We start from the raw sequence: 19,771 nt of genomic DNA on the forward strand, positions 1-19,771 counted from the left end.
CCACTGTTCTCTTGTTGGTACTATTTACTGGTAATAGCCCTTTCAACGGATGGGTGAGTCAATACAATATCAGAACACAGAAGAGCCACATATCGCAGGACGTGGCTATCACGAGGTCAGGTTTGGATTGAAATTATGTGGATTCTAAAATCAGGTTCTATGCACACTTTTAGGTGTCCAGTTCGGGGTGAGTACTGCCACTCCATCAACCGGTATGGTTGTCATGTAAAAGGCTGGTCACGTTCAACAGAACATGTGCTGGATTGCGGTTGTCTAGCCGAAAACTGCTGTGGAAATGGATACATCAGAAGAAGGCCGTCCAGCTCAAGATACCTACATGTATTCTCCTTATCAATAGAGATCGGTCAGACCATCAAATCTGTTGAGTCTATCATGTTCTATGCAGTCATACCGTTAGTTTACAAACGCGACAGCTACTACACTACTGGTAGTCATCTGTCGGGTATAACACTGTACACTAGTTACATGTATGTACGCACAAGAAAAATAGTAGAGGCCGAAGAGTGTTCTTCTGTAACCCCAAGCTTCTTGTAAGACGATTGAGAAAATCGTCCTGTCTCTGTTTTTTTTCCTGTGTGATGCACGCTCCCCCCGTTTGATATTCACTCACATACTTGTACATGTAATGTGTCATGTGCATGATTGTACAAGTACTTCTTGTCTTTTCATGCATTATTGCGATTTGCAACGCCCTGTATCACGGTCCGCCAATATTCACCCCGTGCGTCTTACCCACTGTACTGACGATCTCAAACTAGAATTTTCCGAAGGTGCGTTTGACAAACCACGGCGGCCATCTTGCCAATAAACGAAGGTGAATATCACTAGCCCTTTCCCAAAGATGCCATAATTTTCGCAAATTATGCTTTTCGCAACCGTGCCAAAACAAGTGCAAGTTGCTGAAATCGCTTTTGTGCAAAAACCACCAAAAAAGGAGCAGAAATAGCAGAAGTGCAGCGACAGCAAACTCGTAGATCTACACCCCCTCCTGCTGTGAACCACAACTTTACGCAGTGCCAGTAGTAGGGGTAGGCGGATTATGCTTGGAAAATGACCAGATTATGCTCTAGCGGATGCTCGCAGGATGCTGGAGAAAACAGCGAATTATGCTTTTACATGTACATGTACATGTATTTGCTTCACCAAAAAGACCAAAAGAACAGATAATCGTCATGAAAAAAGGACTCAAGCCATTGTCATGATGTGGACTGGAAGCTTTGGGGAAGTACAAGACAATAATACAATGTATGCAAGAGGAATACCAAATAATAATTCACACACAAACGCTGAACCTTTGGGAGATGTCCTATAGTGGCAGCCTCATTGGGCATCTGCGCTTGTTTTTCGGATGCCATTCTATGCTCCTTCTCAAAAAGCACCTGATTATGCCAAATATTATGCCTTCAATTATTACTTCAACAGCAGGTGTGTATAACAGCCTCATTGGGCATCTGCGCTTGTTTTTCGGATGCCATTTTATGCTCCTTCTCAAAAAGGACCTGATTACGCCAAAAATTATGCCGGCATAATCCACTTACCCCTAGCCAGTAGCCTGTTGCATGATTGTACTGCACATGTATCCTACATCATTCCAGTGCACGGAAATTGGGAATGCACATTATCGTAACTGCCGTCGATCTACTGTTTCTCTGAAATGTTTCTGAAGGCAGGCGAGAAATTAGCGAGTACATGTATGCATTTGTCCGACATGTAGACTGTAGGCTGTGACTTGACTGTTTGACCCCATACTATGGCCAGTATGGGGCCAAGTTTGCGGAAACGTTGCGTGAAATAGTTCGCGAAAATGAAGAAAGTTGCGAAAGTAGCGATTTCTTCCTAAACGACGAAACGTTGCGAAAAAAAGTGGCGAACATCTTTGGGAAAAGACTAATATCACCCAAGGTATAAGTCTAATACTAGTATTACCTGAAGCCTGGGGAGTATGGGCTGGTATTCACTAGTATACAAACCTCGGGGGACGGGGGATCACGGTTTTGTACGCTAGTAAATACCAGTTTGGAGTTGAGAAGTGAAGTTTCCTAAACGAGTAAATACCAGCCCGTATTCTGGCACTTCGGCTTCAGGCATTATTATAATAGTACCAGGGGTTATTTATGTACACTTGATAGTACGTATTGTACTAGTGAGGACCACAGATATTGACAAGTTACCTGTGTACTAGTACATGCACTAATAGTATTAGCAAGAGTACATATACACATGCCCCCATGGGGGTTCTGTAAAGTAAAGACTTTACTTAGTAAAGTAATTTTAGCTCACGCATTTTCCTCTCTCAGAGCACGTACATGTACGTTCTTCCTCTTTGTACAATAAACTGAAAAAGCCGTTTTGAATGTCGATTCAGTTGGTCCTGTTGATCGCTAGTAGTAGATCAAGTTCGCTACCCTCAAACTAGGGCATCAAGCCATCAGTAGATTCTACATAATTCAATTATTGGCAGTAAGCATGCGGTACCGGTTCGCGGTGTGCGGTCCTGAGCGACATAGGCAGTGTAACTTTGTAAGTCTACATCGGGACCGGGATCCCGGGAATATGATAGCGCCTTCAATATTCGCGCGTCATACATGCTCAGCATGTCTTTTAGGTCTCCGTGTACGAATACATGTACATGGTGTAGAGCCAGGCCAGGGGGCTGAGTGAAGGGCAGCGGGGACCGCAACGTCTTGTATGTAACAAGACAGACACACTTGTCCAGCCGAAATGCATTTTTGCACGATCCTGACAGTTGCTCCTTGTCTCATACTGTGGCTTCAGCTGCAACATGTAGCTGTTCAAATTCAGACCTTCTGTGGCTAGGTGATACGCAGAACCAGCGATCAATGAGTATGCGCAGAGGAAAGGGAGCCCCGGCATTCTTCACGCTAGCATCGCATGCCATATGCTCCGATCCCGGAACTAAGAGGAAGATCGAGCCCGCCGCTAGGTCACAGTATTTGCTCGAATAAAAGACGATCGGAAAATCATTCCCGGCATTTCTGACCCGTGTGCCATCGAAGAAAGAAGAAGACTAAATGACCAGGATCTCGCAAGAAATGACTATGGCAAGTTTCCGCACCGAGTCGACAACTGCAGTGTCAAGTGGCCGGAGAGTTTTCCGTACCAATCCGAGCTCGTGGCCGCTCGTCCTGTGCCTGTTCATCTCGGCACTGTGGTGGGCCTCGGCGGAAGAAATCGTGACTACAAATGGTGGCTGGTGCCGCTTGGCCTGCGCTGAACTGCGATACCACAACTTCAGCATCGCAACTGCTCGGCTCATGAAGGACGTTGCCAGCAGGTTCAGCTCTGCATTGCCGCGAAAGGACCTCACTTTGAATGTAACACCTCACGCCGTCAAGCCAGGTCAGTTGTAATCCTTCTAGACTCAGTCATGATCCATTCCAGAGTATTCGTGAGTGTCCTCCATGGTGCTGAACGACGACAAAAGGTCCTGAAATGCCATTCAGTTGTGTCCAAGCAAGCCTAGGAGCAATGTATACCTATTTGGGGAGATCAAACTAAAATTGCTTTCTTGCACTTTATTGAACAGGGCTAACACGCGTAGATCTACGCACCCCGGGTACCCCCCACCAAGACCAAGTGAGGTCCAGAACTCCACGGTACTGGCCAAAGAAATCCAACCTCATGAGTAACATGGCGCTGGGCAATATGCAGCCCCAGCACTACACACACAGTTCTGTGCACTGGAACATGGTGCTACATTATTCATGAGGTTGGATTTCTCCCAGGCCAGAACCGTACTTGTCATGATTTGTCATATTCAGCCTGATGAGATTGGGCAACCCGTGATGCAGCGGCTTGCCACGTGAGCTGAGATCGTTTCCCCCCAGGCCATGACCGGCACATGACTCATTGAGTGAGATGTTTTTTTTTATTCTACACTCATACATGTACCTCGTTTATCCGGGCGGTCCGGGACCAGGCACTGCCTGTAACTGTGAAATACCCATAATTATTATTACGAATCGCATACATGTTGATGGGGAAAGGCCACAAATGCAGATATGGCATATGGCGCCACTATTTCGACAAAAAAGTAATAATAGAGTAGTAATATTTCAACTAAAACTCGCCCAAAGGATGCCCGGTAGAGCTAAGTTCCCGTAACTTCGGGGTCCGGATAACGCAGGTATGAGTGTGCCGAGTTTTGGCGTCTAGTATTGTCGGTCGCCGAAGACCTGCAGGGTCAGCCTCTTAGCGGCCCAGACCGTTCCTATCTTCATAATTACAGTCTACGCAAGGTTGAGTCAACGTGTGTACATTGGTGTGCAGTGCCGTGAGTAGGTCGTTCTTAGTCGCCCGACAATACTGTACATGTACATATACATGTAATTGACATCAAGATCATGTGCACTGCCGGCCATGCTTAGAGTACCTGTTGCAGTTCCCAGCTCTGACTATACATGTAATTATGACGGTCTGGCTGAATGTGCTCTTGAAGTGAAATACATGTTCATGCCGAAATCCCCATGATCAGCAGCAGAAGCCACAGGCCACGTATAATCATAGAAGTAATTGGGTGTGGAAGTAGGCAATACGATAATGCCCCTTTCCTTGTGCTTTCTGTAAATATGAGTGTGTTGTACATGTACATGTAGCTGTGTCACGTGTGTACCTGACCCTACAGGCTGAGTGAGATACAAATGATAAACTGTCGTTGTTTTTTGTATAAAAGAAGGGGCCAAAATATTATTTGAAGTACGAGTTTCAACTAACAGTCCACCAAGGTAACAAGATCGTACAGTCAGATAGTGCGACAACAAGGTACATGTACAACACTGATAGGGGTGCTGAGACATTCAAACACCTAACACCTAGCTCCAGCACGTCTGCAAGGCGCAGACCAACCACCGTCCAACTCTCCCCTTCTTTCAATATCCAATACCATTGCATCACTAGACACGTTGTCATAGTCATTTCGAATGTGTTAAAGAATATACGTATGCATTTGTGTGTGTGTGTGTGTGTGTGTGTGTGTGTGTGTGTGTATGTATGTGTGTGTGTGTGCACGTACATGTGTGTGTGTGTGTGTGTGTGTGTGTGTGCATGTGTGTGTGTATGTGTGTGTGTGTGTGTGCATGTGTGTGTGTGTGTGTGTGTGTGTGTGTGTGTGTGTGTGTGTGTGTGTGTGCATGTGTGTGTGTGTGTGTGTGTGTGTTTGTGTGTGCATGCGTGCATGCGTGCACATGTGTTTGTGTGTGTGTGTGTGTGTGTGTGTGCATGCGTGCACATGTGTTTGTGTGCACGTGCATGCGTGTGTGCATGGAGTGCGTGTGTGGATCTGTGCACACGCATGCGTGTGTACATGGTGTTTGGATGTTATGTGGATGTGTGTACTGTATGTGCATATGTACATGTGTGCGTGTATGTGCATGTGTGTGTATGTGTGTATGCATACCCATACGCACCGTATGGGTATGCATATAATGTGTGTGTTGCCATGTGTGGATATGCGTACTACAAGTACAGATATGTACTTGCTGCTGCCTGAACTACATGTGCATAATTTCAACTTGTGTTAGCAAGGGTCACCAATCCTACCGACAATTGACCCTCCTGGGAATTGTCTCTTAGCGGTAAAGCTGCGCACGTGTGTCTGTGCCAGTGGCAGCCGGCGCGTCACGAGTAACATCACGCACTGCATGGTTGCATGCGCATGCGCCTCGTACCTGCACACAGTGACAGTTTGTTCACTGGTAATATCACGTTACCTACCCCATTGCGCGTGAACGCCCATCCCTCACCTTGCCGCATAGCCACAGGCCTGTCAGGTCTGCTAGTATAGCCACAGTGCATAGCATTAGGTATGTTTACAATCTAGCCCTAGTGTAACTAATGTAGTGCTTGGACGTACGGTCCCATGCATTCCGCGAAAGGACTGCATCTCCTCATTTACATAAGCAGAAAGGCACACAGCAGGAATGTACGACTCAGCATATTTCGTTCTTCCTCCCGAAGTCCGCTGCCATACCTGGAGACACCATGTTGCAAGTAGATGTGTTGCGGTGGTGCTTGGTACTCGCTGCAGCATTCTGAACGTTATCCAAGTTGTTTACACTCTTGTCCTTCGGTCAGGCTTGTGCATCTTGCGGGGACCGACCCTGACGACGACACTGTGTGTTGGCGGCTGTATCATAGCATCAGCTGTCAGCCAGGTCTACTAATGGGGAGAGTTGGCTCATGGCGAGTGACTGTCTTGTCACTTTCAACGGCTTCAACCCTTTATTTGTGTGACGTGCGTATTGTCGTCTGTCACACTTAGTGACCCGCTAGCTGAACAGCACCATGACTGACTGCTCTTGATCGCACATATGCTGTACACCACGGTTGCTGAAAAACCATGACTGACCGTCTTACAAAGCAATGCCTTCTTGCAGAGAACCAAAGGAGACATCCAAGGGGGAAAAGAGAGTCCAGCTCGCATAGTCTAGTTTGTTTGAGGTCGGGTGTCGTGAATGTTTCTCTTTGCATTGGGTAAACACTTTAAACAGTACTTTAGTTCAAACACCAGGCATGTTTTCCCAGTTATTTTCACGCCCCTCGTATATACAATAGTGTGCGTTGGCGATGAAGCAGAGAACCTTCTGTCAATGGAAGCGGTGCCGGATCATCCCTATCCGGCTCTGGTGTTCATAACCACCGCATGTGTTTCAGTGGATGTCAGGTTAACCGCTTTTGGCTGCATCTCCTGTCTGCCATGTTTGCCTGCAGACTGTTCGAGCACCAGCGCTACCCCTGGTCAATCTGTGTTCTTCTACAAGGTGAAGATCTCCAGTGCACATCCACACCTGCAAGCTGTCGACAGTGTCATGCTGCGGCTGCCATACTACAGGACCCGAACGCGGTGCCGTCCGTTTCTCGAGATCTTCACGCCGGCATCGGCTACGTCTCGCTACTGCACCGGCAGCAGCTTACGCCTGGCCGATGAGGCGACGACGCGGACAAGCGGAGGCAGGACCACCGAGGAGTTCAACCTGACCGAGAGCTGGCTCAAGTCGTCGGCTCTCTATCAGAAGTTCCTGCACAAGCAAAGTCACGTGTACCTAGCAGTGTACTACAATGACACGCTTACAGACACCGGTACGGAGGCCAGGGAAACATCCGACCCTGGCCGGATAACATTCTCATTCCGTTCACCAGTGCAAGAGGCAACCCCGGATCCAAAGGCATGCTTGATTAACGGCCACATCCTGGAGGCCGCCAGTACTGTCGAAGGACATATGCGACAATGTCAATCAGGCTACCCAACCAGCGACACCGTTCATGTTACAGTGGACTTGCAGCAGAAATTCCGAGCATTTTTCGGCACCAGCATCAACATCAAGCCGAGCAGCTTCATATACAAGATCAAGCTGCCCAACTGTGTCAGCCCGAAACTTCAAGGAAATTGGATTGGCCAGATTGATCGTTGGGGCAAAACCGGCGTCTTGAACGATATTCTGCCATTTGTACGGGAAACGAACTACAGGTCTTTCTTGTTCCCCATGTGCGAGCAATGCTCCCAGACATTTGCCTTCAATGTAAGTTTTGACAACACGCTCGAAAGGCTGGAGCATACCTTCCAGTACACGGTTGGACGGCAATGCTTTAAGTAACGCTGCGGTGCAGCACTGCAAAAGTCAGCACACTGCTCCAGCAGCCAGCCAAATGCCAGCCCTCCCCCCCCCCCCCTACTACCACTACTGCCCAGCAACGGTAACCATAGTGGCAGCAGTGGCAGCAGGACACTGTACAGTACTTGAATGAGTATGCAATGTTACCTGCAATGTACTCACACTGCTTGTCTGACTACCCAAGGTTCATATTGGCCGGAAGAACTCTGGATGAGCTTGATACACGATTTCCTTTGACGAATTTGATGACGCTAGTAGTAGTACCGAACCTGTGCAACACTTCACACTGTAGCCCAGCTTTCTGTTGAGCACCTAACCGTCTTTTCCACTAGGCATGGCGTGCATGGCACTGTATTGACACCTGCTTGCCACCATCGTTGAGAAATTTGTGAAGCCAAGACCGGGTTTTGTGATGAAGCCGAGACCGAAGGTCAGCAGAGCATCCCAGACCACACCACCACTCCCCGTATTCATGGCTCACACATGACGGGTTTACATGGCTCTAGTAAAAAATATTTAAAAAATGCAAAGGGGAGCTGTTTTGTTTCCATGACACCCCAGGCTAGCGGCCGTCCGATCCTGAGTCTCACAAGCCGTCACTACGTATACCCAACATCCATATTATTTGATGTGACAAAGGGAAGCGAGTTTACGGCGGAGTGAAACAAACACAGCTGCTGCAACAGCTAGCAAGCAGCTAAGGCTTGTCATGCATGGCGTGCAAGTACTGGTTATGATTGTACCCCAGTGTTGCCTTGGTTACTACTACGGATATCTCCAGCACCATGGGCCGGCAAGAGAGTCGGTTCTCCTCTGCGCATAAAGTAGAAGGTTTTGCCAGAATGGTCTGCTGGCCAGGCGAATGCTGATTTCCAGAGTTCTTGCCTTTTGCTACGGTGTGTGTGCACACAACATCATGTTTAGTTATTCTCTTGGTAACACAGTTTCAGATGCCTCACCTGCATGTGACCTGCATGTGATCTACATGGGGCATTGACGTTCCCTTGGCCCTCTGGCCCAGTTCTACTATATGTACACTGCAAGTGTCTACTACGATCTTGAGGCGAAATAAGAAGGTAAAATAATCACTACATGGATGAGAAACTCGATGGTTGAAAACACCGACAAGCAGAGTTTGGTCATACCATTTCAGTTTTCCTTCTTATTGTGTGAGCATAATGCTACACTTCAAGGTCCCGTTCTTCATAACTTACTTCAAGCTCTCTTGTTTGTTCTGTTCATGCTAAGCCAACTTTGCCTGGGCACGCAGTACACGGTCGGTAGAAGTTGTTTGTGTATATTGGTGTTTGCGTGCTCACGTGTGTGGTTGGGTGAGTGTTTATGTGTGTAAGTCCATGTGTGTATGTGTGTGCGTGTGTGTGTGTGTGTGTGTGTGTGTCACAATGTTTGTATGTGTATGCATGTGCGTGTGTTTTTGCACTTGTGTGTGTGTGTGTGTGTGTGTGTGTGTGTGTGTGTGTGTGTGTGTGTGTGTGTGTGTGTGCATATAATATTGTGTGCCGCTGCGTTCATGTGCACTTGTGCACCGGTTTTTGTCAGCGCATGTGCAGCACATAAAATTTTTGTACTTATGCCATGGTCGGTGTACATGGTGTATCGCTGCACAAGTATAATATGGCTGTATAGCAATCCTAGTATGGCACATGTATATGTATGCGCATGCCCGCGGGCTTTTTCATATTGTAAGTGTGTTCAAGCATGCGTCCAACACCACAGTGATCGTCCAACACCACATTGATTGTCTAGTATATTCAATACATGACTACATGTACATACATGTGTGTAGGGAAGGTGTTTGCTCCCCACACCGGAACTCGCCCTTTTCTACCGGCTTGACTTGACATGTGACTGACTCTTGGCTATCTCGTACTATCTCGTACTATTGTATAATGTAATTCGGAGTACGTCGTGTGGAGTGTACAAGACAGTACCTGTCCAGGCTTGGTGGCGAGGCGAACGGTGCAGGTTATACGGTAGATGAGCAGTTTACCATGGTTTACACAAAGCTGGGCGGAAAGAATGGGTAGGTGAGGTATGTGTTTTACTTTTAGTAGGGTCTATGTACCTGATGTACAAACTCTAGGGCTGGCAACCGGTGACGTCACAGTCACACGACACTTGCATGGAGCTGCTTCTAGGTCTAAACTAACGTTATCACTGCATGCGGTGTTTGCCGTTGATCTTCGCTTGAGGGTCTGAATCTGGGAAAAACCCCATCATGCACATGTGAGTGATGCCCCAACAACAGTTCTCTGGTAGACCCTACACATGGTCACAGTGCAGATGCAGGATCAATGTTGTTCTTGATTATAGGGTTGTTGCAAAAGTTTTTGGTCGCTGCTCAAACAAACACCTCTCATTTCGTACTCTAAACTGCCCGTCTTTCACTTTCAGAGATTTACCCATGCAGAATCAGGATGTTGATTAATATGGTGGTACACACACACCTGGCAATATGGCGGTAAATAACGCACACGCCTGCCCACACACGCTCTCGACTCTAGGCTGCAAAGTTATTCTGGCAAAGAGCTCTCCTTCTCACCACCACCACCATCAGTTCGTGCCTGGTGCCTAGTCGATGCATGGTTAGTGGTATCTGACATAGTAGGCTGGTACATCAGGTAACGCATCGCGCATAGCAGATAACACACTGGCAACAACATAGCTCGATTGCGAAGTACGTTTCGTCCCCGCTGGACTCATTTGTAATTTTTATTGTTTAATTTAAAAGGATTTCCCAAGGCCGGCTTTCGCCTATCGATTGAGGGGGTTTCCAAACTCTCCTTAATACCAAATCTGTAAAAGAAGTGATGAGCAATATGTGAGCAAAGAAAGAGAAAAAGACATAGTCTAGGGCAGAGCTCTGCGCTTGAGCATATGATTGTAAGCGTGCAGAACTGGGATAATACATGTAAATGATGAAAAATGTGCCAGAGATAAGCTTCTAAAGAGTACGATGTGACGCTACATATTCAACGGAATTCCACTGCAGTGAAACTAATGCTCGTAGAACTGTTTGTGCAGTTCTTGCTTAAACGGGAAGTGCATCGATTTTTCAAGTAGGGCTCAGATGAAGGATATCGGTTCCGATGGTATTATCTCTCGCTTGCGTACGCCGGTACGGCAAGGGAAACTTGCCATATCGCCGATTTCCTGATCCCGTTTCCATGGCGACTACAGGTGATGACGCACATTCTGCTTAGCTCCGTGAGAGAGAAGGTCGATCACTGAAGAAGTGTGTCATTTTCAGTTGTCTTCTCAGTTGTATTCACGAAGTGAAAGAAGTACTGTGTTCAAGGCTGTTAGTGCCGTGAACTGTTTATTAGTAGTCCTCTCCGTTGTGTACTGGGACGTGACACCGACAGGGGAAAGCTGGAGTGCGGAGACGTTAGCTGGCAAGCGAAAATCGTGACGAACCAAGTGCTGAAATCTTGGTTGGGACAAATCAAACGTTCAGCATTTACCTCAACCAAGGACCATGCCGTTTGCTCTTTCCACTTCCTGAAGATGGATGCGCTGCCTGCTGGAGACTCTCCCATCTCTCGTAACATCTTCTGAAGCCAGGTGAGACGGCGAGTAGCGGAGATTAGCGAACGAAATAATGTCGTATGTTTTGAAATTTTTGTTGAACAAAATATCGAAGAATTGAAAAAGCGGAAATTGCCGGCAAAATCAGAGCAAAATATCAAGATGGGTAAAATCAAGAGTACATGAAGGTTTTCATGTACTCTTGGTAAAATCGATGCCTGATACTTGGATTTCCGGCCTTGTTTCTTTAGCTCTTACCCGTTTAGCATGATACCCTGTCCAGGATCGATCATCATCACCGAAATATCACTGTGGCCGTGCGGGATCGACATGATTTTGGAAGAACCCAGCCCAGCTCGAGCGTTCAGATCAGGTAAGGCCTAATAAGGTCTGCAGGGCCTAGGGCCTTCCCTATCAAAATCGTAGATTTCGCTAGGACCCGCAGAGTCCGACGTGGAATCGGGGTTACACGAGGAGTGAAGGCGAAGAATGTGACAGTGTGTTGGAAATTGTGAAAACTAGAGCGAATTGAGGCCAAACAGCTTCTCAGACTTGTTCAATCGATGTCGGTTCTGTTCGTGAGAACGGCCATTACAGCATGCTATGTTTCTTTGATCTACGCAAGGCCTTACACAGTATGGACACGCGGGCTCCTATACAAGCTGTCGAGCCATGGAATCCATGGTACTTGCTTCACGTGGCTCAGTAATTACCTGATGGGCAGACAGCAAAGGGTGCGTGTCGGCTCTGCTCTGTCTGCCAAAGGGCATGTACGGTCTGGAGTTCCTCAGGGATCAATCCTGGGACCTCTTCTCTTTCTTGTGTATGTAAACGATCTGGCAGAAATGGAACACACATCGCTATATGCTGATGATACAGCACTACTTGTGACAGCACCCACTCTACCCGAGGCTAGCTGCTAGTGCCAAGTTACAGTCCGACATAGATGCCGTTATTCATCGGATGGAAAAATGGAAATTGCAGCCCAACTCTTCGAAAACTGCTGTAATGTGTATCCCCCCCCCAGTTGTTCATGTGACCTATCTTCATTAGAAACCAGTCCCTTCACCTTTCCAGGCACCACAACCCCGCTCTGCATCGTTGAAAAACACAAGCATCTTGGCGTCATTATTGACCAACACTTAACCTGGAAATCCCAGATCGAAAATTTAGACAGCCGTGTTAGCTCAGTAATGGGATTTCTCTCATCACACATCACCCACCTCCACACCGACTGTCACCATGTTATCTACACATCTTACATTCTGCCTATTTTTGATTATTGCTGCATAATTTGGGCTGGCATTTCTAAAACACTGATTGCTCGACTCGAAGTTATGCATAGGCGTCTTTTGAAAATATTATTTCGGCTTCCTCGCCTGACTCCAAGCACAGACTTATGCTGCCTTGCTTCTGCTGTGCCGCTCTCGGTCCGCGTGCGTTTTTTGGCATCCCAGACAATTCATAAAATTAAGCTGGCCATTGCTCCTCCTCATGCTCTCCCTGACCACTTGGTGGTGGGTCTGATCTACTCACCTCCCACCGTTCAGGCGCTGCATCTGCGCCTTTGATCCTAGAGGGTGGTGGCGTTCCCACGGCGGATGCGGAAAACTCGGCTTCCAGCCGAGTCTCACGCGAACCATGAAATTTATTTTTAATTTATGCTCTCTCCTGCCTAAGCTGGTTTGTTCAATCTCAAGACATGCGCACCAGAAACTCTCTTCGCTTCCCTATTGCGCGGTCTGCCTCTATGCAAACATCTCCTCTCTTCCTCGCTTACCGCCATTGGTCTCTCCTCCCACGAAATCCAAAATCCTGCCGATGTTACAATACATTCACACAGCTACTGCAGAATGCAGCATACTAGTTCAATCACGGATAATTCAGTATCCAGCCCTGCCCTAGCTCCCCGTGCTTCTCTTACTTTTCAGTTCCCCTTTCATTCTTTTTCTTTCTCCCCTCTAGCTCTATTACCGCCATGGCTGGCTATCGCCCACATTACCATTTCATTGGCTAGTGCCACGTGATTGTGAATAAATAATAATAATAAAACACACTGTCACATTCGAAGCCGAAGCTCCGAAGTGTAATAATAAATTCTACTACGCGACTACTAGTATACTACCGTACTACTATAATAATTTTAAAGGGACACGAGTGTGAAAATCCGTGGATAAAATACATATTTTTCCAGAGCAAAATACGGAGGATTAGCAAGACGAAATTCGCGTTCGCTCTCCAAGGAAAGTCGAACTCAGTGACGGAATTCGCGTTATGAGAAGGATTAGCAAACAGAATTCGCACATGCATGACGTTGACACGACGTACATTGTGTACAGACAGTACAGCGTGGAAAATGTATGACTGTCCTGACACGAATCCGCGATTCGTGTTCCGACTACTTTTCCGAACGAAAAATGCGAGAGTTCGCTATCCAGTTCGCGAACTGAAAAATGTTTGCGAACGCGAACGCGAATTTCGTCTTGCTAATCCTCCGTAATATCGGTTTCTGAACACGCTTTGTCCTGCCCCATTGGCGGCTACCCCTCCAGGCGTCACAACGACCTCCGTGATTTAACAGCATCCCTCCTGAAGGACGTGGCCCATGACGTGAGCACCGAACCTTCGCTGCAACCGATCACGGGTGAGACCCTGCGTCATCGCACAGCGATCTCAGCCGACGGCGCTCGCCTGGACGTGGCAGCATCCGGCATATGGGGTGGGCGTTTCGAGAAGACGTTCCTAGACATCCGCGTCTTCAACCCTCATGCACGGTCCAACCGCCAGCAGTCACTTCCAGCTACTTACCGAAAACACGAAGCTGAGAAGAGGCGCTCGTATGAGGAGCGAATCCGTGAAATTGAGCACGCCTTTTTTGTGCCGGTCGTCTTGAGTGCATCTGGAGGATTCGGGAAAGCGGCCACTGCGCTCTACAACAGAGTTGCCTGTATGCTTTCGGACAAGAGAAAAGAGCCCTATTCCACCGTACTGGCCTGGATCAGGTCAAGGGTCTCTTTCTCTCTTGTCCGCTCAGCAAATGATGCTAGCCTCCGTGGACATCGTGCCGCTCAACCGAAATCTAACCGAGCTTTGGCTGACATTCCCGCTGTGCTGGCCGCAGCAGAATGCCACTTCTGATCCTCTGTTCCATTTTTCTTCTTCTTTTACTTGTGTTGCGTGCACAATTGATCTTGGTTCTTCCATTATTATTTGCCATGGCGACCCCCGTAAGTCCAAATAACTGGCAGGGCAGGGTTGGGCCTTTTTTTCTTTTTAACGAGTCTCCGATTATGTTCTATTGCCCGTGCAGTGGCAGTACCAGGCGTGGGCCATCCCCTGGATTATCAAAATGGGTGCCTTATCATTTTCTGTTATTTTTACACTTCTTCGTGCTTTGTAATGAATAGTACAGCTGCAAAAAAAAAATAATATTATAAATTATCGGTTTCAAGTAAGTTCCATGATCCAGGCCAGGCTCGGCAAAATTTCGAAGATTTCGCAGCAACATTTTGCGGCAAAATATCGAGGATCAGTAGTACTGCGCGCGCGGAGTCTAGAACGGTAGACGTCTGGCCCTAGCCCTGACGTCATGACGGCCATAAATCTACGGTACGGTACAGATGTCCGGCGCGCATCTGCGCTGTCTGCACAGAGTTTGAATCGATCTGCTGTTTGACATGATGAAATTAATTGTTTCAGAAGATTTCGATTTCTTGTCTTTTCTGGGCATTGGTGCTCCAAGCAGAGGAGGAAAGTGATTTCTTTCAGAGTAGTGGAGCTGTTGAAGCAGAATAATAAGAATGGCGGACAGGCGCGACCACGTGCTAAGCGTGGCCAGTGCGTGGCTGGCGATGCCTTCCTTCAGCATCATGTGCGTCTACCTTGGAATGGTTCTAATCGTCTCACCAATATGGCGAAGAGTCGTACCTGCCCTGAGCCTGGGCTACATGGTGGTGGCGTACAATGCACTGTGCTCAGCGCTCAGTCTCGTAACGCTGCTGCTCTTCTTCGTACCACTGGCTGCCGGCTGGGAAGCGTCGATGTTCTCCATCGAGAGGTGCAAAACGGAGTACATGGCCCTTGCATTTCAGCTGTACTACTACACGAAGGTGATCGAGCTGCTGGACACCGTGTGGATGATACTGCGTCACAAGAGCCGCCAGATCACCGTGCTCCACGTGTACCATCATTCCATCATGGCCGTGCTGGGTGATGCTGCCTACATGACTAGTCTGCCGGGCGTCGCGTTCGGCCTGGGCATGAACTCCGCGGTCCACGTCGTCATGTACATGTACTACTTGGTCACGGCGTGGCGCAGCATGAGCAGCACCACGGGCACTGGCGGCGAAGGCACGTCGGCGCGCAGCCCCGCGTTCCTGTTCTCGCCGTTCATGGAGCGCATACTGCCGCTGTGGAGGCAGCGCATGACGGAAATGCAGCTGCTGCAGTTCTTCATCGGCGGTGTGCACAACCTGTGGGGATACAAGTACCACAGCTTCTGCCCGTACGGCAGCGTCTTTCTCTTCACGCTGGTCGTGCTGTTCTCCAACTTCTACTACCGCGCGTATCTGAAGCCAAAGCGGAAACAGCCGCCCGTCGACACGAAAAAATCAGAATAGAAAGCAAAACAGATAGTAATTATTTCACGGTTGTCCGAAAATTAGTTTTATTTTTCAATTTCAAATTTCTCCTTCCATCGAGTTTGGTGTGGGATATCTATCTGCTCTATTCAACACCTGGGGTCGGTCTTATCTTTCCTTCGCCTGATATTCATTTTATTGATCTACAAGTTCAGTTTCAGGTTTGCGTGAAAGCGTCCGTGCCGCCGTACTAAGAATTATGACTGTCCAGCAGCTCTATACAGTCATGTACTCCCTCCCGGTCATTCGAGTCACTGCAGTTTTATTCGCAAGTCTCACTGCCAGTTTAGGTTTACAGTTTTACACTGACATAGACTAATATTCCTTGGCTGCTCCTGGATTACCGTCTGACATTTCTCTCCAGTCAACTGCGAGTCGTGTTCAAGGAACACAATATTTGCCATATTTACTTTGCGCCTACGTGTTTTGCATGGTATTTCTCCAATCATTGGCTACATCATCATGTCATCACCGAATATGGCAATGTTCACCACATGGCAATTCTCAATCTCAACCCTGGCCGAAGTTCTCGGTGGGTGAACAAATGTGGCAGTGTTTTTCTGGATCAGGATTCCGCCAGAGAGTCTTCGAATGCCGTATTTGACTACGGTACTCCCTGAAATAATATTGGACTAAAGTGCAAAGTGATTGCAACAAGTACATTTACGGAGTCTTGAGTGATAACCTGACATATTTCACCAGTTCCTACTATCGAGAATTTGTCTAAATAAGGCGATGGCTGTTATCAAGCAATATTTTTGTACTTGAGTTTGATACAATGTTTTTAGCCTTGCCCTTATATGGCTGTTTGAAAATACATGCGGGTGAATAGGTCAAACGTAGCTCATCTTAGCTCCAGGCCATCTGTGCAGTGTGCTGCGGATTAGGCCTTGGCGGATAGTGCCGGCAGAAAAATTGGCAGAATTCGGTACTTTTTCTGGTAAGTTTCATGCATGTTTGGTATGTGGATAAAGAAATGGAGCAGAATTCGAGGAACTGCACGCCATAAGGTTTGTATGGTTCTGCCAATTTCACTGCTTTTCGAGCAGAATCTGCCACCTTTTCGAGCATTATCCGCCAGGGCCTACTGCGGATTGAGTTGGAGAAGTTTCATTTTAAAACGTACTTGTCATCAAGCAGGCCGGGCGTCGGAAGGTCATTTTTATGGTAGTACGGTCAGCCACCTGAGGTACACTTGTTGAGAGGGGGTCACGGCTCCGCTGACAATTTTCGAAATTCAGAGTCCACATCGGTGCTTTTGATTGATTCACGGGATACCTTTCTTTGGCATTACCCCCAGCACAGCGTACGGCTGGCTTTTCTCGGATTGGCTATCTCGCTGCTGACCGGTGGAATATGCTGCCTTCCACTGTTCGTACGTGTACAGATTACCGCTCATTTATTCGCTCATGCATAACCTTCCTAGGGGCTCCCGTAAGAAGACCATACGTCTGTGGAAAACACCCTAGTAAAATAAAAGTTAATAATAATATTATATATATAACCTGGGGGCTGGGGCAAAGAGTGGTACGGTCAATACCGTAGTGACCGTAGCGTGTCCGACGCCCCTGCTGTGACTAGGGAGGGGTTTGTGAAACGCCATGCTTTACGAGCCGGGCTTTCTTTCTCAACAGGATGCGGAACTTTGTCATTTGGATAGTATGGATGGGAGAGGAGTGCCGAAGAACGTGTTCATTCTGGGGCGGTACAACTCTTTTGGGAAAATTTTGACTGCATTTTTTTTATCGGCAAGGCAGAGATGAAATTTGAAAATGTTTTCTGGTGAATCGCTGGAGAATAGCCTTCTCTAGATTCTGATTCCTATAGTTTTATTTTTATTTTTGGACAAAATTTGAAAACGTTTTATGTAGGGGTGAAACAATTATACCGAGTACTCGAGTACTCGCTCGGTTTTTTCAAAAATAATCGTACTCGGAATAAATCAGAGTACTCGTTCATACATGGTACATGCATTTACTACAGAAATCTGCAGTTTCAGGGCAGCAGTCGGCAGATGGTGATGTGCAGGCTGTGTGGTGAACATTTGTTCACGAGTAGAGAGAGCCCAAATGACCCACCAACCAATATACCCGAGAAAAATGACTGCTACTCGGTTCAATCAGGGTTGTATCATGTTATTTTAAAGCCCTTGGTGTGCAATTTTTAGGAGATGAAAAATACTCGAATACTCGAATATTCGATCGGAGAAAATCAGAGTACTCGAACTCTGGATCTCAGTGCCAACTTTCACCCCTAGTTTTATGAAAGGTTCGTGTTATTTTTTCACGGACCTTTCATAAAACCTTTTCAAATTTTGTCCAAAAGTAAAAATAAAACTATAGGAGGCAGTCAAAATGTAATCAAAATGACCCCTAAAAAGTTGTACCGCCCTAGCCATCTGAAAACATCAACATCCAATGATTACTGTAAAAGCCATATTTATAACGAAGTTGAAACTCGGATGTTGAGCCATATAAATAAATGTAGAAAGGAAAAGGACATATGGATACGAGTTAAGGTGGCTGGGGCGGTACAACTTTTTAGGTGTCATTTTGATTACATTTTGACTGCATTTTTGAGTTTATCGGCAAGGTGGAGATGAAATTTGAAAATGTTTTCTGGTGAATCTCTGGAGAAGAGCCTTCTCTAGCTTCCTATAGTTTTATTTTTACTTTTGGACAAAATTTGAAAAAGTTTTATGAAAGGTCCGTGAAAAAATAACACGAACCTTTCAAACGTTTTCAAATTTTGTCCAAAGGTAAAAATAAAACTATAGGAAGCTAGAGAAAGCTATTCTCCAGAGATTCACCAGAAAACATTTTTAAATTTCATCTCTGCCTTGCCGATTAACTCCAAAATGCAGTCAAAAATTTCCCAAAAAAGTTGTACCGCCCCAGCCACCTTAAGAGTAACTCTTTATCACTGTAACTGGATACTATATACAGTCAGAAAGTGCAATAACTAGGCACAAAACTGACAGAGTAATGAGACATTCGACGTCCTGACACCTAGCTTCAACACATCTCCGTAGCGCTAACCGACAGCCTTCCAACTTGGAAGGTTCAAGGTTATGTCCCTCTTTGGTCTTTCCATAACCTTGAACCTTCCAAGTTGGAAGGCTGTCTGTTAGCGCTACGGAGATGTGTTGAAGCTAGGTGTCAGGACGTCGAATGTCTCATTACTCTGTCAGTTTTGTGCCTAGTTATTGCACTTTCTGACTGTATATAGTATCCAGTTACAGTGATGGAGAGTTACTCTTAACTCGTATCCATATGTCCTTTTCCTTTCTACATTTATAACGAAGTGCTAATTCTAACGAGTTAACGAGGAGAAATCTGTCGTTATAATAGAAATCGTTATACAGAAATCGAGACAATACTGTTGCTATTGAGGGTTGAGAATGAGTGAGAACCGTTACCTTTGGTACGCGTAAACCAGTCAATTTTAGGAAATCGTTATATACGCGCCCTGTTAGAATAATGGCGTTTACAGTATTAAAAAGGAGCAGCAGGTAACGTTACGTTGCGGGAGGCGGATTCATGCGGAAACTTTTTTTAAAGAAAAATCTGCGAGTTTCGATTTGATTCCTCTAGTCTAGTTTAGGGACAAGCCCTAAATTGGGATCATCCATGCATGGTAGCTTTTGCGGCGAAAAATTCCCACCGAAAATGCTCTATAATACTGTATTTCCCCGAATATAAGTCACACCTTTTTGCACTAATTTTCAGGGCCAACAAAGGGGGTGCGACTTACAATCGAGCATGATATGCTACTTAAGTGAATGTATTGAAACGATATGACATAGACGTGAAAATGGAGATGCGACTTACAATCGAGTGCGACTTATAATCGGGGAAATAAGGTATTGTAAAATGGGTAATGTTTGCGACAGGAAATGTTTGTGTTTTTTTTTAATAAATTCAGACTAGT

General features: G+C 46.6%; 2 protein-coding genes across 2 annotated transcripts; both read left to right on the plus strand.

Moving 5' to 3' along the window:
• The first annotated feature begins 2,873 nt into the window (after positions 1-2,873).
• Positions 2,874-8,924, plus strand: LOC135818258 (uncharacterized). The gene is made up of 2 exons (XM_065331618.1): positions 2,874-3,381; positions 6,751-8,924. Exons 1-2 carry the CDS (start codon positions 3,054-3,056, stop codon positions 7,632-7,634), a joined length of 1,212 nt encoding a protein of 403 aa, XP_065187690.1. The 5' UTR covers positions 2,874-3,053; the 3' UTR covers positions 7,635-8,924.
• A 5,941-nt stretch (positions 8,925-14,865) lies between these two features.
• Positions 14,866-16,501, plus strand: LOC135806895 (very long chain fatty acid elongase 2-like). The gene has a single exon (XM_065321059.1). It carries the CDS (start codon positions 15,002-15,004, stop codon positions 15,818-15,820), a length of 819 nt encoding a protein of 272 aa, XP_065177131.1. The 5' UTR covers positions 14,866-15,001; the 3' UTR covers positions 15,821-16,501.
• The last annotated feature ends 3,270 nt before the right edge of the window (positions 16,502-19,771 follow it).

Source organism: Sycon ciliatum, chromosome 1 (genome assembly GCF_964019385.1).
Source record: "Sycon ciliatum chromosome 1, ocSycCili1.1, whole genome shotgun sequence".
Classification (NCBI taxonomy): Eukaryota; Metazoa; Porifera; class Calcarea; order Leucosolenida; family Sycettidae; genus Sycon; species Sycon ciliatum.

Bases quoted from the DNA above. Each gene is read 5' to 3' on its own strand.
- LOC135818258 (XM_065331618.1), top strand. From the start codon at position 3,054: ATGACCAGGATCTCGCAAGAAATGACTATGGCAAGTTTCCGCACCGAG. The intron at 3,382-6,750 runs GTCAGTTGTAAT...GTTTGCCTGCAG, and splicing joins ACCTCACGCCGTCAAGCCAG to ACTGTTCGAGCACCAGCGCT.
- LOC135806895 (XM_065321059.1), top strand. From the start codon at position 15,002: ATGGCGGACAGGCGCGACCACGTGCTAAGCGTGGCCAGTGCGTGGCTG.